Source organism: Lepidochelys kempii, chromosome 24 (genome assembly GCF_965140265.1).
Source record: "Lepidochelys kempii isolate rLepKem1 chromosome 24, rLepKem1.hap2, whole genome shotgun sequence".
Classification (NCBI taxonomy): domain Eukaryota; kingdom Metazoa; phylum Chordata; order Testudines; family Cheloniidae; genus Lepidochelys; species Lepidochelys kempii.
Genome location: NC_133279.1, coordinates 17,318,024 through 17,340,452, shown reverse-complemented (window position 1 = coordinate 17,340,452; position 22,429 = coordinate 17,318,024). Strand labels below are relative to the sequence as shown.

At 49.1% G+C, this 22,429-nt stretch overlaps 1 protein-coding gene across 1 annotated transcript; it reads left to right on the top strand.

Moving 5' to 3' along the window:
* The first annotated feature begins 127 nt into the window (after positions 1 to 127).
* Positions 128 to 22,112, top strand: LOC140902981 (phospholipase A2 inhibitor and Ly6/PLAUR domain-containing protein-like). Its single transcript, XM_073323562.1, has 6 exons — positions 128 to 207; positions 2,582 to 2,679; positions 4,212 to 4,328; positions 4,688 to 4,840; positions 5,033 to 5,179; positions 21,952 to 22,112. Exons 1-6 carry the CDS (start codon positions 128 to 130, stop codon positions 22,110 to 22,112), a joined length of 756 nt encoding a protein of 251 aa, XP_073179663.1.
* The last annotated feature ends 317 nt before the right edge of the window (positions 22,113 to 22,429 follow it).

The following is a 22,429-nucleotide window of genomic DNA, read 5'->3' as shown; positions in this document are numbered from 1 at the left end:
AGGCAGGATCCTTCCCTGAATCCATCCTTACAGCTTCTTCTCCCAGAGAACAAGCTGGCAGGGCCCCCACCCACGTGGGCTTTGCCTTCGATGCGGGGAGGGAGGAACGCGTTGGTCAGCACACACGATGGCCCCTGCCTTTGGACTCAGCACTTTCCTGGTGCTAAAGTTCCTGATTAGCATCCCTCCACCGTCTCTGCTGGGTCAGTGAGTCCCAGGGCTGTGCTCAGGGTGAATGGTTGTTACTCCGCTAAAACAGCAGACGGGGAAGGGAAAACCATACCACGGCCCACTGGTTTTCATGAAATCGAAACTCCAAACACACTGGTCTACCTTCGCCATGCCTTTGATCTAGGCCAGGGGCTCTCGACCTTTCCAGACCGCTGTACCCCTTGTGGCAGTCTGATGTGTCTTGCATAGCCCAAGTTTCCCCTCACTTAAAGCTACTTGCTTCCAAAACCAGACATGGAGTCTAAATTAGCTGTTCCCAGTCAAGAAAGAGATCTTGGAGTCACAGTGGATAGTTCACAGTACGCAGTGCATGTCAAAAAAGAGAACAGAATGTTGGGAATCATTAAGAAAGGGAGAGATAATGAGACAATAAATGTCATATTGCCCCTATATAAATCCATGCTACTCCCATTCTTGAAAACTGTGTGGAGATGTGGTCACCCCAGCGTATAAAAGAGATATCAGAATTGGAAAAGATTCAGGAAAGGGTCATAAAATTATTAGGGGGATGGAACAGCTTCCGTGAGGAGAGATTCATAAGAGTGGGACTTTTCAGCTTGGAAAAGAGACGGACAAGGGGGGATAGGAGAGAGGTCTAGAAAATCATGAGTGGTGTGGAGAAAGTAGATAAGGAAGTGTTATTTACTCCTTCTCATAACATAAGAACTAGGGGCCAGCAAATGAAATTAAGAGGCGGTAGGTTTAAAAAAACAAAGGGAAGTGTTTTTTCACATAATGCACCATCAACCTGTGGAACTCCTTGCCAGAGGAATGTGCGAAGTCCAAAAGTAAACTGGGTTCAAAAAAGAGCTAGATAAATTCATGGAGGATAGGGCGATCAATGGCTATTAGCCAGGCTGGGTAGGGATGGTGTCCTTAGCCTCTGTTTGCCAGAAGCTGGGAATGGATGACAGGGGATGGAACACTTGATGTTTGATTACCTGTTCTGTTCATTCCCTCTGGGCAGCTGGCATTGGCCACTGTCGGAAGACAGGATACTGGGTTAGATGGACCTTTGGTCTGACCCAGTGTGGCCCTGTCAGGGTTCCTTCCCCACTCTGAACTCGAGGGTACAGATGTGGGGACCCGCAGGAAAGACCCCCTCAGCTTATTCTTACCAGCTTAGGTTAAAAACTTCCCCAAGGTACAAACTTTGCCTTGTCCTTGAACCGTACGCTGCCACCACCAAGCGTCTTACACAAAGACCAGGGAAAGAGCCCACTTGGAGACGTCTTCCCCCAAAATATCACCCCAAGTCCTACACCCCCTTTCCTGGGGAAGGCTTGATAAGAATCCTCCCCAATTTGTACAAGTGAACACAGACCCAAACCCTTGGATCTTCAGAACAATGAAAAAGCAAACAGGTTCTTAAAAGAAGAATTTGAATGAAAGAAAAGGTGAAAGAATCACCCCTGTAAAATCAGGATGGTAAATACCTTCCAGGGTAATCAAATTCAAAACATAGAGAATCCTCTTGGCAAAACCTTAAGTTACAAAAAGACACCAAACCAGGAATATTCATTCCCTCCAGCACAGCTTATTTTACCAGCCATTGAACAAAAGGAAATCTAACGCATTTCTAGCTAGATTACTTACTAACTAACAGAAGTTCTGAGACTCCATTCCTGAGCTGTTCCAAGCAAAAGATCACAGAGACAAGCAGTCCCTTTGTTTCCCTCACTCCCGATTTGAAAGTATCTTGTCTCCTCATTGGTCATTTTGGGTCAGGTGCCAGCAAGGTTGCCTTAGCTTCTTAACCCTTTACAGGTGAAAGTGTTTTGCCTCTGGCCACGAGGGATTTTACAGCACCGGGGACAGAAAGGTGGTTCCCCTTCCCTTTATATTTATGACAGGTCCTTTCTTATGTTATTCTAAAAATACATAAGTGTCACGGCCACATCGTGACTGACAAATAGCTTCCTTTCTCAGTTCCACTGTGTAATTATAAAATAACTCCACTGGGATATAAATATTGCACTTACATTTCAGTGGACAGTACATAGAGCTGCACAAACAAGTCATTGTGTCAGGAAATTTTAGCTCGCGTTGACTTCACTAGTGCTTTATATCTGGCCTGTTGTAAAATGAGGCAAACATCAAGATAAGCTGATGTACCCCCCGGAAGACCTGTGTGTACCCCTGGAGTACACGGACCCCTGGCTGAGAACCACTGATCTCCACTAATGCACAAGGGAATTGGCATCAGTACACATTGGCATCACCTGATCAGCCAGTGTCACATGCAAGGCTGTGAAATCTCCCATCTCCGGGTCCACCAGGATGTCATGGGGCAGCCCCAGCCGATCGCCCAGGGGGCAGGTATTTGCCATCCTGCCGGATAAAACCACAGCCAGATCCTTCCTCGCTGTTCTGCTCACTGCAGCAAACACCCGGGCACCATGTGGGTGGCTCTGCCCCTCTGCCTGCTGTCCGCTCTCCTGGCCACAGGTGAGTCCCGTCCGTCCCCGGGCACAGGGAGCCGGGTGGGGGGGTCGGGAATTTACTTGGGGAACGTACCGCTGTCGATAGCGGATTCTGGGGTCAGGATGGAATTTGTGGGTAAAAGCAGTGAGAGGAAAACCCGGGGCCACGTCCCCCGGCTGACTCGGGGAGAGCAGGGATTGGAGCTTGGGACTCCCACAGCCAACGCTAGGGGTCTGGCCAGCGGGTCTGAGTCCGTCTGTCCTTCCTTCTTCTCATTCCTCCTCCAGCTCTCGCCCAGGCTTGGGGTCATCCTGATGAGGAGCACCACCCCCGTCCACTTGTAATCCTGCTTGGAAATGTTCCCCTGCCCACCAGCACTGAGATTCCTGCCAGGACTCCTGGGTTCATTCCCCAGCTGTGGAAGAGGGCTGGGGTGTAGTGAGTTTGAGCAGAGATGGCTGCAAATCAGGACTCCCAGGTTCTGTCCGTGGCTCGGAAAGAGGAGTGGGGTCTCGTGGGTTAGAGTGGGCTGGGTGTCAGGAGTGAGGACTTCTCGGCTGTTATCTTTCTTCTAACCCTGAATTGAACACATCTTTTTTCTACCTGAGTTTCCCTATTTCTTAGATGGGGATAAGATCACTTTGCTACCATCTAGGGACATAGAAGGGGCAGGGGAAGGCGTTCTGAGGTTTAATTGATGCTTCCACATGAAAACTCGAAAAAAACCAAAGTGGGAAAATTTTTCTCTCTCTCTCTCTTTCTCTCTTTCTCTCTTTCTCTCTTTCTTTCTTTCTCTCTTTCTCTCTTTCTTTCTTTCTTTCTTTCTTTCTTTCTTTCTTTCTTTCTTTCTTTCTTTCTTAAAAAGCCTTATGCTCACATTATGAATTCTAAGGCCCCCACTCTCTGGAGAGGAAAGAGTTGATGCTCCTGGGATCACTTGCTGGAGGCACACAGCCATCTATCCAGAGTCTTAACAAGCGTCAATCATATTCTGAAGAAGAGAATTGGCAGGATTAGCGATGAAAAGTGGGCTGAAGTCGAGTGTGGCTGAGCTGACGTAACTCTGAGAGGCAGAGGCCTGGAGCAGAGAGTGACGGCGGGGTGTGTGTGTGTGAAAAGTTCACCGCAAAGCCAGGCAGAAACCCCTCTTCAGAGCAGCTGAATTCTTGTTTTTCTGCCTACACAGACGTGTGGGGTTTGTTCGCAGGCACAAGCTGCACCCCAGATAGCCACGTCAGAAGATGAAAATGAATTCTAGCCACAGACACTCAGGCAGCAAACAGACTTGTCTGCAGTGTTGAGTAAGATACAAATGACCAGCTAGCAAGATGCCTTTCCCCATCCGGAGCGTTAAATGGAACTGGGCAGAACTGCTGAAAAAGCAGGTGGCATTTCTCCAAGATCTGCCTGCCCACACGTTCAGTGAGGAGGCATTGGTGGTAACAACTCCCACAGCGCCACCTCTTGGTTCTTGGTGGTATTTCGCCCACGGGCACTGCCTGGGGAGGGGTGGGGAGCCGGGGTTTGTACTGAGAAGGGATTTTCCCAACCTCCAGGGTGCGCTCTGCAATGCGAGGTGTGTGCGTCCAGAGAGCAATCGTGCTCCGGCCCCCTGCAGCCCTGCGCCCCCTCGGAAGGGACCTGCATCACTGTCATGGCAGAGATCAGGCTGGGTGAGTGAAAGAAGATTCCTACTAAGTGTAGACACCATTGTCCTCCTGAAGCCAGGGGTGGAACCCAGGAGTCCTGGCTCCCAGCCCCTCCCCCTACTCTAACCAATAGACTCTGCTCCTCTCCAGGAGCAGGGACTGCCCAGTCTGGAAAGGTAATGTCATAGACGGGGGATGGGATGAGATGGGGAATTGCAGTGGGTGGCTGTGGGGCCTGGATCAGACAGAAGAGAGGATTTTATCGGGGGTCGGAGGGAAGATGAGATTAGTTGGGGGTGGGGTGGATGGAACAAAAGGGGAGGATGGAGTAGCTGGGGGTCCATTGGGGAGCTCAGAGGTGATGCTCTGTTTCCCTTCCACAGAGGGAAACTCCTTCTCTTACACGGGTAAGTCGTGCCTGGAGCCCAAGAACTGTGAGCCCGGCCCCTTCTCGCTGACCTACCCGCACAATGTCACTGTGCGGGCGAACATCGCCTGCTGTGACACCGACGGCTGCAACGCCGGGGCCATCCCAGGTGTGTGTCTGCTGCAAGCCTAGAGCCCTGCTCTGGCCACACCTGCCTGGAGAGAACCCAGGAGTCCTGGGTGCCAGCCCAAAGCCCCCATCCCTAACCACTAGACCCCACTCGCTTCCCTGAGCTGGGATTGAGCCCAGGGTGTGGTGACTCCCCACCCCTGGCTGACTGTGTGTGTCTGACTGTTCTCAGTGCCAACTGTGAGCTCCGTCCCCAACGGCCGGCAGTGCCTGTCATTCTTCAAATCGGGGGCAGATCACTGGCAGAAGAAGAAGGAGCTCTTGGCCTGCACCGGCGCCGAGGACCATTGTGTTGAGGATTATGGGGTGTTAACACTGGGTAAGTCCTCCAGATGGGGGCGGGGTCTGAACACAGAGTACGAGGTGGAGCCCAGGTGTCCTGGCTCAGTCCCAGCCCCCCTTGCTCTGACCCACTAGACTCCACTCCCCTGGCAGAGTTGCAGAGAGAACCCTGGAGTCCTACTTGCTGAGATGCCAAAGGAGCACCCAAGGAGGATAAGGCCACTGCGGAGAAAGTAAATGAATTCTCTGCATCAGTCTTCACGGCTGAGGCTGGGAGGGAGATTCCCAAACCGGAGCCATTCTGTTTTGGTGACAAATCTGAGGAACTGTCCCAGATTGAGGAGTCATTACAGGAGTTTTTGCAAGAAATTGATAAATTAAACAGTAATAAGTCACCAGGACCAGATGGGATTTGCCCAAGAGTTCGGAAGGAACTCAAACGTCAAATTACAGAACTACTAACTGTGGTTTGTAACCTACCATTTAAATCAGCTTCTGTTCCAACTGGCTGGAGGATGGCTAATGAGACGCCAATTTCTAAAATGGGCTCCAGAGGTGATCCCAGCTACAACAGGCCAATAAGTCTGACTTCGGTACTGGGCAAACTCATTGAAACTATAGGAAAGAAGAGAACTGACAGCCACATAGATGAACATAATTTGCTGGGGAAGGGTCAACATGGTTTCGGTAAAGGGAAATCACGCCTCACCAATGTACTAGAATTCTCTGCGGGGGTCAACAAGCGTGTGGACAAGGGGGATCCCGTGGATATAGTGTACTTAGATTTTCAGAAAGCGTCCCTCACCAAAGGCTCTTAAGCAAAGTGAGCTGTCATGGGATAAAATCCTCTCATGGCTCAGTAACTGGTTAAAAGATAGGGAAAAAAGGGTAGGAAGAAATGGTCAGTTTTCAGAAGGGAGAGAGGTAAATAGTGGGAGTCCCCCAGGGATCTGCACTGGGCCCAGTCCTATTCACCATATTCCGAAATGTTCTGGAAAAAAGGGTAAATAGTGAGGTGGGAAAATTTGCAGAAGATACAAAGCTACTCAAGATAGTGAAGTCCAAAGCAGACTATGAAGAGGTACGAAAGGGTCTCTCATAACTGGGTTACTGGGCAACAAAATGGCAGATGAAATTCAATGTTGATAAATGCAAAGTAATGCACATGGGCAAACGTTATCCCAAGTAGACATATACAATGATGGGTCAAATTTTACCACTCAAGAAAGATCTTGCAGTCATTGTGGAGAGTTCTCTGAAATCATCCACTCCATTTGTAGCAGCCGTGAAAGAAGTGAACAGAATGCTGGGAATCATTCATAAAGGGACAGAGAATAGGACAGAAAAGAGCGTGTTGCCTCAATATAAATCCATGGGATGCCCACAAGTAGAACACTGAATGCGGATGTGGTCGCCCCCTCTCAGAAGAGAGATAAGGGAATTGGAAAAGCTTCAGAAAAGCCCAACGAAAATGATGAGGGGGATGGAACGGCTGCCATATGAGGAGAGATTAATAAGAGTGGTACTATTGAGCCTGGAAAAGAGACGGCTAAGGGGGATATGATCGAGGTCTAGAGAAGGTTGAAGGGTGTGGAGGAAGGAAATAAGGAAGTGTTATTTACTCCTCCTAACATAAGAACGAGGGGTCACCACAGGCAGCACGTTTTTAACAAACAAAAGGAAGTACTGCTTCACACAACGCACAGTCAACCTGTGGAACTCATTGCCGGGGGATGTTGTGAAGGCGAAGACTATAACAGGGTTCAAACAGGAACGAGAGAAGTTCCTGGAGGACAGGTCCATCTGTGGCTATAGGGCAGGGATGGTGGCCCTAGCCTCTGTTTGCCAGAAGCTGGGAATGGGCGACAGGGGATGGATCACTGTGCTGGATTTGTGCTGGAAATGGCCCAACTTGATGATCACTTTAGATAAGCTATTACCAGCAGGACAGTGGGGTGGGAGGAGGTGTTGTTTCATGATCTCTGTGTGTATATAATATCTGCTGCAGTTTCCACAGTATGCATCCGATGAAGTGAGCTGTAGCTCACGAAAGCTTATGCTCAAATAAATTGGTTAGTCTCTAAGGTGCCACAAATCCTCCTTTTCTTTTTGCGAATACAGACTAACACGGCTGTTACTCTGAAACCTGTTACTAAGTTCTAAGAGTCCATTCCTGTTCTGTCCCCAGCAAAAGCATCACACAGACAGACACAGACCCTTTGTTTTTCTCCCTCCTCCCAGCTTTTGAAAGTATCTTATCTCCTCATTGGTCATTTTGGTCAGGTGCCAGTGAGGTTAGTAGTATAATGGCCCTACAGTCAATCAAACCCTAACTCCGCCCCTTGACCACTTAGCCCTTGACCTCTGGCTCCCACCGGAAGTCCCACCCCAATGGGGTATTGCTTCCGGGGTCAAGGCTGCCACAAGACCGGAAGCAAGGTATGTCATGTGACCCCTCTAACAAGTTCTCCCACTGCCCTCTACCAACCAGGAGAGGTTTCGCCCCAGTAGGACTTCCCCCAATAGGAGATTTGACCAATCAGGGCGAGTTTCAGGGCAGTATGTCCTCCCCGGAAGTGGGTCTTGTGACCCCTCTAACAACTCCTCCTCCCACCCTCTACCAATCAGGAGGGGTTTTGTCCCTATAGGACCAAGAGGAGATCTGACCAATCAGGATGAGTTCCGGGGGCAGGGTGACCCATCTGGAAATGATTAGTGTGACCCCTCTAACAACTCCTCCTCCCACCAACGGCTGCCAATCAGGCCGCCCCGAGAGCAGATTTGACCAAAATAGGGCAGGTTCTGGGATGGGGTGAACCGCCCAGAAGAGGGGCATATGACCCCCTCTGCCAATCAGAACGCAGCACCATCACCCCATAAGTCCCAGCGTCGGGCAGAAGAGGCTGTCTTTTACCAAGAGCACGTGTTTTAGAAATCGTGGAAACATGGACTCCTTCACCACCCCTGTGGGAACTTTGGACTTTGTTTTAGCCCCAAGGGCCTTCGACAAACCGCAGAGAAAGCGTTACATCAGCAAGAGTTCCAAGGAGGAGACGGGGGCAACTGAGGGGAGCCCTTTGGCCCAACCGTTGATGCACACACGGGACCCCGAAACCCGGCTGCTTGTGAGGCACCGTGATGAGCGTGATGGCCTCTTGTTGTCCACCCCCCGAGAGGTGGAAGGTGATCATGGCTTGGGGGAGTTACGGGCAGACAAGGTGACTGCAAAGGATGTGGCTCAGGTAAATGAATGTTTAAGAGGTGACGGTCGGGGTGGGGGTGTGTAATGGGGGGCTAGGAACCAGGGATTGTGTAAATCAAAAACCAAGCAGTGGGGTGCTTACGCTGTTCCTTTTTTGAAAAAAATCTCTCGACAGCTCGATGATGCCGTTCTAGAGGACCCGGAGACCCTGGACAGCGTTGCACCAAGCGGCAAGGATGAACTGGGCCCCCCTTGTTTTTGCTCAACGCCGATACAAAATGTTGAAGAGGACTCCGAGGATGACGGCTAGGAGGAGTTTAGGAGGAGGCTTGGCATGGAACTGACTGAGCCAGTGTCACGTCGTGAGCGTAAAAAAGTCATGCGGACTATTGTACGCGTTGCTGTTTATGCTGTTCTTAATCACTGTCTCAGGGAAAAGCTTTTTGAAGATTTTGAGGGCTGTGTCATAGACGTGCCAGGCCAGCGGCACCATGACTGTGTGACTTGGACTTCAGTGGATATAAACTGCCAGCTCCGGGGCCTGTGTGCTGAGCTGGGTTTGGAAAGCTTATTAACCACTGTGGTTGCCATAGGTTATGCTACGCACTGTCTGTGTCTAACCCAAGAACATTTAGCGCAAGGGGTGACCTTGATAAATGCTGTGCAATTCAGTGGAGACCCTGGCTGTGTTTTAAAGAAAATGGCCAAACCGGAAGATGCCTGCTTAGAGAGTTATATTGACCAGCTGGTCCGCACAAAAAGTTACAGAACCCTGCTTAAGAAAATGGCTATTTGTAAGAAATCTATAAGGATTAAGTTAGAAAATGGCGAGGGGCCAAACATGCGATATAAAACTTGGTAGCTGTAAATTCAAAAAAAAAATCTATTGAAAAGGGCTTTGTGACTCTCTGTATTTCTGTTAAAACGGCTCTGGCCCTTAAGGGAGTTTAAAGGTTTTCTTTCTTTCTTTCTTTCTTTTTTTTTTTAATGGAGTATTGTGGTTTGTTTTAAAGGAGCTGTATGTCTTTTAAATAAAAAATTGTTTGTGAGCACCTCGTTCTTGTGTCTTTTGTGTAAGAGAAAGACCCACTGACAGCAAAAAAAAAAAAAAAAAAAAAAAGCTGAAATGTATGTTGTGGAAGGGGAAAAAATATCCTAAAAACGTGTTTACAATAAAACAAACAGGGATTGTTCAGACATGTGGTTGAGGACAATAGAGCTGACTTATCCTGTTGAACTGAATGGGTTTAACCACCCCCCTCACTGAATAGCCAGAGTGACTGTGATTACTCACCCTTGTGGCCATAGGGTTAATTTTGATGCGGGGGGGGGGGGTGCACCCATCGTCAGGGAGATGGGTGGGTGAGGATGGTGAGTTCTGATTAATATGAAATGAAATAAAACCTCAGGAGTTCGCAGATGCTATTGGACAGTTTAAATATAACCCCTGGAGTTGGCAGAACGCTATAGGCCAGTTTAAATATGACCCAGGAGTGGGGTGAAGGCCATGGGGCACTTTTTCTAGAAAGCACCCCACCCCACCCAACTTTAAGCATGAAAGACACATGTTTAAAAAAAACAACAACAACAAAAAACACAAGCCCCAAGACATTCATTGATATCTGCAAAGGGTCTCTCACTTGAAACGGTTATTGTAAGAAGGCCCTACAGGGGTGGGGGAAAAATATGTATTTGAACTTAAAAAAGAAAAGCAGGCCAATTGTGCAGAAAACTTATTCCCCCCAGATCACAAAAGGGAATGCTAGGGAGGGGTGATCCAATCAACCTGCTAACTATTTTGAAACAAAAGAGTTAGGATGGTCTAAAAACCTCAGATAGCTTGGAGACTTTCTCTTTCAACAGAAACTCTCTTGAATTGCTGCTGGACTGCAAGAGGAGGTATGTTCCCTGTTTTTAACTCTGAAAAAAATATATATTTATTAGATAATGCCATGCTTTGGCCATGCTGTCTTAGTAAATAATGGTGCCTATCTTTATTGCAGTGTGATCTGTTTAGCATGGAGCCAGTAACTTTAAGTTGCAGTTCATCACCAGGCCAAGGTAAAAAAAGAACATTTTAACTGTAGTTTTGCTTAATAACTTCAGGTATTACATAGGATGAATAGGGATTTGGGGGCTAATACTAACTAACATTTTGGCTTGTTTTTTAACCCAAAGGCTCCAAGCACACATGGCTGGGGCGGGGGACAGAACAACCAGGGGTCTCTTTAAAAGCATGTGGTTTTATTGAAAAGTATTTTGTTGCAAACAGGGTTTTAAACTGCTCTGTGTGTGTGTGTGTATGTGTAAAACATAGGTGGTTTTTAAAAAGTATATGTCTACAAAGTGATGGTGATGGTGTGTTTCCAATTAACAGGGTTTTTACTTTGCAAAATGAGATGTATTTTAAAATGTATTATATATATATATATATTTGTGGGGGTTGTTTTTAAAGTGGTAGAAATAAACTCAAAACCTGTGTTGCTTGTACACCCTGAAATGGATTATTTTGTTTTAAAGCTATGACTTTTTTAAATAGAAAAAACACCCTAATGAATATTTTTTGATTTTAAAGTTTACTAGATAGTTTCATGTGTCTTATTAGAATGTTGTTTGCTTTACAGTACGGTCAAAACGTGAGGGGGTAAACAACCTCAAAAGAAAAAGGAAAGAGACAACTGAAAAGAAAAATTCATCAGTATCAGTGACGGATGGATGGATGAAGCTGGGTAAATATATTTTGCTTATTAGTCTGTGTCATAAATATAAAGGGAAGGGTAAACCCCTTTGAAATCCCTCCTGGCCAGGGGAAAGCTCCTCTCACCTGTAAAGGGTTAAGAAGCTAAAGGTAACCTCGCTGGCACCTGACCAAAATGACCAATGAGGAGACAAGATACTTTCAAAAGCTGGGAGGAGGGAGAGAAACACAGGGTCTGTGTCTGTCTGTATGCTGGTTTCTGCCAGGGATAGACCAGGAATGGAGCCTTAGAACTTTTAGTAAGTAATCTAGCTAGGTATGTGTTAGATTATGATTTCTTTAAATGGCTGAGAAAAGAATTGTGCTGAATAGAATAACTATTTCTGTCTGTGTATCTTTTTTGTAACTTAAGGTTTTGCCTAGAGGGGTTCTCTATGTTTTTGAATCTAATTACCCTGTAAGATATCTACCATCCTGATTTTACAGGGGGGATTTCTTTATTTCTATTTACTTCTATTTTTTATTAAAAGTCTTCTTGTAAAAAACTGAATGCTTTTTCATTGTTCTCAGATCCAAGGGTTTGGGTCTGTGGTCACCTATGCAAATTGGTGAGGCTTTTTATCCAACATTTCCCAGGAAAGGGGGGGTGCAAGTGTTGGGAGGATTGTTCATTGTTCTTAAGATCCAAGGGTCTGGGTCTGTAGTCACCTAGGCAAATTGGTGAGGCTTTTTACCAAACCTTGTCCAGGAAGTGGGGTGCAGGGTTTTGGGAAGTATTTTGGGGGGAAGGACGCGTCCAAACAGCTCTTCCCCAGTAACCAGTATTAGTTTGGTGGTGGTAGCGGCCAGTCCAAGGACAACGGGTGGAATATTTTGTACCTTGGGGAAGTTTTGACCTAAGCTGGTAAGGATAAGCTTAGGAGGTTTTTCATGCAGGTCCCCACATCTGTACCCTAGAGTTCAGAGTGGGGGAGGAACCTTGACAGTCTGGTTAATTTATGAGGTTTTGTATTTTAAGTAAATACATAGGTGTGGGTGAGAAAGCTGGCAAAGTTACGTTTTTGTACAAAATGCATTTTTCCCCCCGTCCCAATCAGTCAGGTGCAGCCCTTCTGACAAGGCTGTAGTGGGAGCTACCAGGACACAACCCCGAGAACCACCAAAGAACCAGGAATCTGCTTTGAGACCTTTAACAAGGCAAAACAGCACAAGAGAGCAGACGAAGCATCAGGCCAGTCCAAACCTCATTTACGTCAAAGCCAAGGACAAAACACTCTGGTAAAAAACACCCATGCAAACACAACTCCAGTTCCTCAGCGGCCACCGCCACACCGAGCCCTGAGAAAACTGTGAGCGAAAACGCCCACGTTCACAAACCCAGAGCGCGCACGCTAGGGGCTCTGAATGTGCCCAGAAACACACACATTCCAAACCCGGAGCAGGCGCTCTCGGGGTTGTGAACAAAAAACCAAGGATTGATAAGCCATTCTCCCAAAACCATAAGCTTGTCACAGATCCCCCATATTCTCGTATTTTGGAAGAGTTTGATGCTTCATTCAGAAAACTGATGGACGCTGTATCCTCGGGGGGTCTAAAACAACAGCATTCTCAAAAGATTTGGAAAAAATACGATGCTTTGTTCAGAAAACTGATGGATGCTGAATCCTCAGGGGGCCTAAAAGAAAGGGGGTCTGGAAAGGGTGGCTCTGATCAGGCATGACTAGGTGTGGAAAGGGGTACCCTGAAGGGTGCACGTCAGCTCATGTGTAAACAAAAGGGCGGACAGCGCTTGGGGGATAAACAGATGGCTGCCAAAAAGATCCAGGCCAGGGTCGCTGTAAAAATTTTAAGAAGGGCTAAAGAGGTAATGAGGAAAAAAACCCAAAAAGATGAGAGCCTCCGGTAGGGGGCATCAACTGGCATGTCTGAAAATGGGGAGGCGAAATCAGACTCTGGTTTAGAAAATTCCCCAGAGGGCTCTCTAGACGGGGGCCCCATCTACTCCCAATGACCCTCACAGAGGCGTCTCAGAGTCTGACTCTCAATTAGTATGGGATGTAGAAGATGCCACTGATGGTTCTGTAGAGAAACCCCCAAGTAACCCTGAAAATGCAGAGATCTATATGGAGAGAGTGAGAAGTTGGCAACGTGAATTACCTAGATTTGGGGGGTCAGTGTATTGTGAGGAGTTTTGTTTTGTCAATCTTGAGGAAATAAATTCAGCTGAAGCTGAAGAGGTTGTTGAAGCCATACACAGAGGGATACAGCTAGTTCTCGATGACATTAATGGTAGGGTAGGCCCTGATGATTATGTACAGTTATGTTTAGAGAGCTGTCATTGAACTGACCCTTTGTTTTCAGTCAGAAGAAATAGGGATGAGCTGTCCGCTGAGGATTTCTTAAACCAGACCTCAAAGCTGCTACAGAGCGATAGAGAATTGCATGTCGATGGGACATTGCGCCTCATTGTGACAGTTGTAAAAAATAGGGGTGGGGGCGCTCGAAGAGTTTTAAATTCTATCCTTAGTAGTCAAATTATTCCAAAAAAGAGACAATGTTTAGTAGAGCTGACTTACACTGGTACCAATTTCTATGTTTTGCGGGTGGGCTCTTGTCCGTCATGGCCGGTCATAAACCTACGGATGCGGAATTGTTAGCAGAGGCTAGAAAGTTGCATGAGAAACTGGGGTGGTCAGATCCAGAGAAGGTTCTGCTCAGTGACGTAGCAAAGTTTGAACAGCATTTAGGAGGTGGTGCTGTATGCAGTGAAAGGTGGCTGGGGTTTTACCCTAAGACTTATTTCATCCTGTTGCATGATGAACATTACTATGGGGTTCTGGCGTGGGGGTGCTCCTGAGGTGTCCTAGCTGTAGACTGTTTTGTCGGCCCAAAGAGTGTTTAGACAGACGTGTCAACTGTGCATCAAAAAAAACCAGTTGAATGCCTGTCTAAAACTTTGTGTGATCAGTGTCCGTCGTACGTGGACAAGCGGCACCGGTGTAAAGGGAGGCGCTGTAAGCAGGGTCAGGGTTTGGTCGTTGGAGATATAGACAGTCACCTCTGTTTTATGGACAGCCTTAGGAAGCCCGAATCCTCAGAAAAGTATATTTTTTATGATTTTCAATGTACGCAGGAGACTGGGTTGCATGTGCCCAATTACATTTTTGCGATGTCCCTAAAGCCAGAAAAATCCTGGGAATTTAAGGGTGACGAATGTCTTTCAATATTTGTTAAGACCTTTATTGGCAAAGAGTTCCGGGACTACACGTTCCTAGCGCACAGTTCCAAAGGTGATGATGCGTATGTAACCCTTCTGCCAGGCCAAGTTGATAGCAGCAAGGGCCGGGTTCAGTACACAGTGGTTCCCTCTCATCAAAGCAAATGGAAAACTGGCTCGAGCCCCCACACAGTGACCTGGGAAAATCTTACACACCCCCTGGACACCTCAAAGAGGCGATACTTCCCCTCTTGCAAGCACAGAGTCTCGGTGTAGCAGAGAATCTTTAATAACATGAGGTAAACGACATCAGCATTAAATTGGGAAAACACCACAACTAGTGTTCATTAACCAAACCATGAGCAAAGACCCACCCCAGCAAATTGGGCCACATCCTTTCCCTCGGGTTCTTGAGTCCCAGAACCCAAACGTCTTGAGTCCAGCAATCCACAAATCACCCAAAGTCCAAAAAGTCCAGCCCCAGAGTTCAAAAGTTCATCTGCAGAGTGTTACTCCCCAGTCTGGCTAAAAATGTGCCTGTGTGTGGGGGAAGAGGTAAGGGGCACCTTACGTGACCTGAAGTTGACTGCCCCACAGGGCTCCGCTCCACTCCACCATCTCACGAACGGCTCCGCTCCGCCACGATCGGCTCTGCTCTGCACAGCTCGCCGTCTCACGAACAGCTCCGCTCCGCACAGCTCGCCTCGCTGTCTCACAAACGGCTCCGCCAGCCTGTCCACGATCAGCACCGCTGCACTCTAGATCTTCCGGCTCCCCACTACTTGACACAGCGCTCAGTGATTCCAGCTCAAAGTAGTGGGAGCCTTAGTGCTGGTGCACCATAAGGCCAAAGTGAATTCAGCACAGTACCTGTAGCAAGACTCTTAATAGACCCAAAATTAGCTCTGACATTCCACAGTGGAGAGAGACAGACAGAGGTGCAACTGGTGTTTCAGGCCCTCACAAAGGGGCCCACACCACCAGGTACTAATACCTGTCTCAAGCCTCTCTCCAGTCACAGAGTTTTGGCACCCATGTCCCTTCCCTAGCGACTGCTACTTTGTTGATGGTGAGTCCCTCCATCATAACAAATGGCCAAGTACAGTTCCAAGCACAGTTCCCATAATCAGGGTAATAGCAAGTTATTCTTCCTGCCCCAATAACAGAGACACTGGGGATCCCACAACAGCCAAAGTGACCATTTGGGCAGCTATGGCCTCATTCTAGGCGGGGTGGATGTGCCTATGCAAATGAGATCGGCCCCTGAAGTTCTTTTCCACAACTTGCCACACCTCACCACCAGATGTCAGGGTGGAGCTCATCCTGGCTCTGCTTACATCCTCCCCCCAGCCGAGAATTTGTCGTCCCGACAAATCACACTCCCTTTATACCAACTCATTGGTTTCCTCCAAAGGGCCTCAGGAAGCCCACTTGAGCTTCCACAATCCTGTGTGCTAAATGTATTGGCTCCTCACTAGTCACCCCAGGTGCATCATAAGTTAACCATTTTACTGGTCTTATCACCTTGTCTCGTCTATTGAGAATCTCTGTTGCCGAGGTAGGGGGAACATCCTCTTGAGTGATGGATGGAGAGGCTTCCTTTGAGGGTCCCTTGGCTACTGGCATAGGCCCCTGCACTCCTAGTTCTAACGCTGGAGGGTCCAAGGTGCCCAGGACATCCTCTACCTGTGTGTCCACTGTCCAATAACCTGTGTGTGTCATCAGCAGCACAGGGGTGTCGGAAATGGGCCTAAATAATTCCGCTATGGGGTTTAGGGCGGAAGAGGGAGAACTTTCATTTCGTTCAGCTGATCGAGACTGAAATCTTGTCTCCATCCCAGGATACACCAGGGTTGTGTCTTCCTCCTCAGACTCACTCTCAGATGTGCAGAATAGGGGTAAGTTAGCTGCCCGGGTCCCGCTGTCTGTGTTGGATGGCAGCTTTGGTCTAGCTCTTCTGTTCTGGCCGACTGCCCTGTCATGGCCCATCTCATAAGGGGTGCTTACCAATTCCCCCACAGGGAGCAAAAGGTTTCTATGCACTGTCTTTATTTGCCCTGGACCGTCTTCAGGTTTGATCTTGTAGACTGGCAGATCTCCCAGCTTTTCCATCACCAGGTAAGGTATTGCCTTTCATCCGTCAGCTATCTTGTGTTTGCCGGCAATACCCAAATTTCGCAGCAGGACTCTGTCCCCCGGCTGGAGTTCCTGGGAACGCACTCTAGCATCATATCGATGTTTGTTGCGGTCTGCGTTCTTCTGAGTCGTTTCTGAGGGGGTGGAATCTCCATCCTTTGAAGTGTTTAAGGCCCAGCTTGACACAGCTCTGGCTGGGATGAATTAGTTGGGGTTGGTCCTGCTTTGAGCAGGGTTTGGACTAGATGACCTCCTGAGCTCTCTTCCAACCCTGATCTTCTATGGTTCTCTGATTCTCTGAACCTGCCTGCCTGCCTGCTCTGGTCACTGCAGAAAATGCCCGGCCACCATGTGGGCGCCCCAACCCCTCTGCCTGCTGTCTGCTCAGCTGGTCACAGGGGAGTCCCATCCGCCCCTAGGCACATGGAGCCGGGCACCGATGAGGAGCAGGAAACGTTTGGAAATCACAGACAATTCTCAGGAGCCAGGAAAACCGTCCCCCACCCTTGTCATCCTGCTTGGAAATGTTCCCCTGCCCCCTGCACTGAGATTCCTGCCAGGACTCCTGGGATCATTCCCAGGCTCTGGGAGGGAGTGGGGGGGTCTCTTCTGGGGTGTATGTACCCCACGCTGGCCCAAGGAGTGCAGGGAGAAAAGGGCTGAGCAGCAGAGAGGGTTTTGCAGATTCCTGGGCACAGGGACTAGCGTGAGGGCCGCGCTGAGCTGGGTGAGCCGGGACCGCGCCCTGCTTGGCCAGGAGGGGACACTGTTGCACCATCGCACTGACTCACATGGTCTGATTTCTGGGAGCCAGGACTCCTGGGTTCTATCCCCAGGTCAGGGAGGGGGTGGGTCTAGAATAGGCTGGAAGCCAGCAGCAATTAGGACTCCTTGCTTAAAAGAACAGGAGTACTTGTGGTAACTTAGAGACTAACAAAGTCATATAAATTGGTTCGTCTCTAAGGTGCCACAAGTACTCCCGTCCTTTCTGGGGATACAGACTAACACGGCTGCTACTCTGAAATCTGACTCCTTGGCTGTATTCGTGGCTCTGAGTCTGACACCGCCTCTTTCTGCCTCAGTTTCCCTGTTTATAAGATTGGGGATAATGTTCCCTTCCTCCCACCTGGGACCCTGGCAAAAGCGGGGGAAGGCATTTGGAGGTTGAAGTGATGTTTCCAGAGGAAAGCTCTGGAAAAAACCAAAGTGCATGAATTGGTTTTCTTTCTCTCCTCCTTCAATTAAAAACTTATGTTCACTGACTGAACTGTAACTCTCCCAAGCTCTAGACAGGAAAGAGTTAACGATCATGGGATCTCTTCAGCCAGTCCAGAGTTTTTGCATGCATGATGGAGGTGTGAAGGCATCAGTGGCAAGGGTGAACTTGGCCAATCAAATTCGGAAGAAGAGAGTTGACAGGACAGGATGGTCCCCGGCTTTGGAGTGGACACTTTTCTGGTGCTAAAGTTCTTCATTAGCATCGCCGGGCGTCTTTGCTGGGTCAGTGAGTCCCAGGGCTGTGCTCAGGGTGAATGGTTGTTATTCCATTAAACAGGAGACAGGGAAAGGAAATCCATACGATGGTCCATTGGTTTTCATGAAATCGAAACTCCAAACACAGTGTTCTACCTTTGCCATGCCTTTGATCTAGGCCAGTGACACTCGACCTTTCCAGACAGCTGTACCCCTTGCAGCAGTCTGATGTGTCTTGGGTACCCCAAGTTTCCCCTCACCTAAAAACGACTTGCTCACAAAACCATCCATAAAAATGGACAATGTCACGGCCACACTGCTGCTGACAAATTGCTTCCTTTCTCATTTCCACCATTACAAAATAACTCGGCTGGAATGCAGTATGTCAAGTTTCCTTCCCCTCTCTGAACTCTAGGGTACAGATGTGGGGACATGCATGAAAACCTCCTAAGCTTACTTTCACCAGCTTAGGTTAAAACTTCCCCAAGGTACAAATTAATTTTATCCTTTGCCCCTGGATTTCCACTGCCACCACCAAACTTTAACTGGGTTTACTGGGAAACGTAGTTTGGACATGTCTTTCCCCCCAAAATCCTCCCAACCTTTGCACCCCACTTCCTGGGGAAGGTTTGGTAAAAATCCTCACCAATTGCATAGGTGACCACAGACCCACACCCTTGGATCTTAGAACGATGAAAAAGCATTCAGTTTCCTTACAAGAAGACCTTTAATAGAAGTAAAGGAATCACCTCTGGAAAATCAGGATGGTAGATACTTTACAGGGTAATTAGAATAATAGAATCATAGAATATCAGGGTTGGAAGGGACCTCAGGAGGTCATCTAGTCCAACCCCCTGCTCAAAGCAGGACCAATCCCCAATTAAATCATCCCAGCCAGGGCTTTCTCAAGCCTGACCTTAAAAACTTCTGAGGAAGGAGATTCTACCACCTCCCTAGATAACACATTCCAGTGTTTCACCACCCTCCTAGTGAAAAAGTTTTTCCTAATATCCAACCTAAACCTCCCCCACTGCAACTTGAGACCATTACTCCTTGTCCTGTCCTCTTCCACCACTGAGAATAGTCTAGAACCATCCACTCTGGAACCACCTCTCAGGAAGTTGAAAGCAGCTATCAAATCCCCCTTAATTCTTCTCTTCTGCAGACTAAACAATCCCAGGCAGAGGCCTGGAGCAGAGAGTGACAGCGGGGTGTGTGTGTGTGAATGTGTGTGTGTGTGAAAGGTTCACCGCAAAGGTTCACAGGCAGAAACCTCTTCAGAGCAGCCAAATTCTTTTTTTTCTGTTTGCACAGACGTGTGGGGTTTGTTCGCAGGCACAACCTGCACCCCAGATAGCCACGTCAGCAGCTGAAAATGTATTCTAGCCACAGACACTCAGGCAGGAAACAGACTTGTCTGTGGTTTTGAGTAAGATACAAATGACCAGCTAGCAAGATGCCTTTCCCCATCCGGAGAGTTAAATGGAACTGGGCAGAACTGCTGCAAAAGCAGGTGGCATTTCTCCAAGATCTGCCTGCCCACACGTTCAGTGAGGAGGCATTGATGGTAACAACTTCCACAGTTGGTTGGTGGTGGTATTTCGCCCACGGGCACTGCCTGGGGAGGGGTGGGGAGCCATGGTTTGTACTGAGAAGGGATTTTTCCAACCTCCAGGGAGCACCCTGCAATGCGAGGTGTGTGCGTCCGAAGAGCAATCATGCTCCGGCCCCCTGCAGCCCTGCGCCCCCTCGGAAGGGACCTGCGTCACTGTCGTGGCTGAGTTCAGGCTGGGTGAGTGAAAGAAGATTCCTACTAAGTGTAGACACCATTGTCCTCCTGAAGCCAGGAGTCGAACCCAGGAGTCCTGGCTCCCAGCCCCTCCCCCTACTCTAAACAATAGACTGTGCTCCTCTCCAGGAGCAGGGACTGCTCCGTCTGGAAAGGTAATGTCATAGACAGGGGATGGGATGAGAAGGGAATTGCAGTGGGTGACTGTGGGCCCAGGATCAGACAGAAGAGAGGATTTTATCGGGGATGGGGGGGGAAGATGAGATTAGTTGGGGGTGGGGTGGATGGAACAAAAGGGGAGGATGGAGCAGCTGGGGGTCCATTGGGGAGCTCAGAGGTGATGCTCTGTTTCCCTTCCACAGAGAGAAACTCCTTCTCCTACACGGGTAAATCGTGCCTGGAGCCCAAGAACTGTGAGCCCGGCCCCTTCTCGCTGACCTACGCACACAATGTCACCGTGCGGGTGAACATCGCCTGCTGTGACACCGACGGCTGCAACGCCGGGGCCATCCCAGGTGTGTGTCTGCTGCAAACCTAGAGCCGTGCTCTGGCCATACCTGCCTGGAGAGTACCCAGGAGTCCTGGCTCCCAGCCCCCCTGCTCTAACTACTAGACCCCACTCCCTTCCCGTAGCTGGGATCGAGCCCAGCGTGTGGTGACTCCCCACCCCTGGCTGACTGTGTGTGTCTGACTGTTGTCAGTGCCAAGTGTGAGCTCTGTCCCCAACGGCCGGCAGTGCCCGTCATTCTTCAAAATGGGGGCAGATGGCTGGCAGGAGAAGGAGAAGGAGCTCTTGGTCTGCACCGGCGCCGAGGACCATTATGTTGAGGAATCTGGGATATTAACACTGGATAAGTTCTCCAGATGGGGGCGGGGTCTGAACACAGGGTACAAGGTGGAGCCCAAGTGTCCTGGCTCAGTCCCAGCCCCCCTTGCTCTGACCCACTAGACTCGACTCCCCTGGCAGAGTTGCAGAGAGAACCCTGGAGTCCTACTTGCTGAGATGCCAAAGGAGCACCCAAGGAGGATAAGGCCACTGCAGAGAAAGTAAATGTATTCTGTGCATCGGTCTTCACGGCTGAGGCTGGGAGGGAGATTCCCATACCTGAGCCATTCCGTTTTGGTGACAAATCTGAGGAACTGTCCCAGATTGAGGAGTCATTACAGGAGTTTTTGCAACAAATTGATAAATTAAACAGTAATAAGTCACCAGGACCAGATGGGATTCGCCCAAGAGTTCGGAAGGAACTCAAACGTCAAATTACAGAACAACGAACTGTGGTTTGTAACCTACCATTTAAATCAGCTTCTGTCTCAACTGGCTGGAGGATGGCTAATGACACTCCAATTTTCTAAAAAGGGCTCCAGAGGTGATCCCGGCAACTTCAGGCCAATAAGTCTGACTTCGGTACTGGGCAAACTCATTGAAACTATAGGAAAAAAGAGAACTGTCAGCCACATAGATGAACATAATTTGTTGGGGAAGGGTCAACATGGTTTTGGTAAAGGGAAATCACGCTTCACCAATGTACAAGAATTCTCTGAGGGGGTCAACAAGCGTGTGGACAAGGGGCATCCCGTGGATATAGTGTACTTAGATTTTCAGAAAGCATGCCTCACCAAAGGCTCTTAAACAAAGTGAGCTGTCATGCGATAAAATCCTCTCATGTCTCAGTAACTTCACCTTGAAATGAAACGGCTAAGGGGGCATACGATCGAGGTTGAAGCGTGTGGAGGAAGTAGAGAAGGAGTGTTATTTACTCCTCCTAACATAAGAACGAGGGGTCACCACAGGCAGCAGGTATAAAACAAACCAAAGGAAGTACTGCTTCACACAACGCACAAGAAACCTGTGGAACTCATTGCCGGGGGAAGTTGTGAAGGTGCAGACTATAACAGGGTTCAAACAGGAACTAGAGAAGTTCCTGGAGGACAGGTCCATCTGTGGCTATTAGCCAGGATGGGCAGGGAAGGTGGCCCTAGCCTCTGTTTGCCAGGAGCTGGGAATGGGCGACAGGGGATGGATCACTGGATGATTCCCTGCTCTGTTCATTCCCTCTGGGGCACCTGGCATTGGCCAGAGGATACTGGGCTAGATGGATCTTTGGGGTGGCCCAGGAGGGCCGTTCCTCTGTTATGTTCTCACGTTGTTCCAGGCTCCCTGCTCTGAGCACTAGACCCCAGTCTGCCTGCAGAGCCGGGTGCAGTCCTGCTGGGAGGGGAGTGTGTGAGAGACCTCATGAGGGTCGGGGGGGAGAATTGGGAGCCCCCGATCACGTCTCTCCCCTGTCCAGGTGACATCAAACTGAGGATGACTGCGGCTGGATGTGGCTCCCCTGGCGCCTGCGTGAAGAGGGCGTTGGTGAAGAAATACGCCCAGGGCGTGCCGGAGATCCTGAGCCAGGCCAAGTGCTACCCAGTTCCCAGGGCCGGTGGAGGCATCGGGGAGCCCTGAGCCCCGGCCTGGCATCCTCCCCTTCTGCTCCGTGCCGGGCTGCAGTGCACCTCCCTTCAGCAGCCACGGGCTGCTGCTTCTCTTTGGGGGAGATTGCGGATTCCTTTTGTGCATTGGCTGAATAAAGCGAGTTGTGGGGAAAGTACCCCCCTAGCTCCTTATCCCCTGACCGTCCTGTACCGCCCCCCCACCCCTATCTGTGCACAAGTGATGCTGGCAGGAAGAGAACCCGGGAGTCCTGACTCCCAGTACCCCTCCCTGTAACCCACCAGACCCCACTCCCTTCTGAAAGCCAGGGATAGAGCCCAGGAGTCCTG

Bases quoted from the DNA above. Each gene is read 5' to 3' on its own strand.
- LOC140902981 (XM_073323562.1), top strand. From the start codon at position 128: ATGGCCCCTGCCTTTGGACTCAGCACTTTCCTGGTGCTAAAGTTCCTG. The intron at 2,680-4,211 runs GTGAGTCCCGTC...CCCAACCTCCAG, and splicing joins GTCCGCTCTCCTGGCCACAG to GGTGCGCTCTGCAATGCGAG. The intron at 4,841-5,032 runs GTGTGTGTCTGC...GACTGTTCTCAG, and splicing joins CAACGCCGGGGCCATCCCAG to TGCCAACTGTGAGCTCCGTC.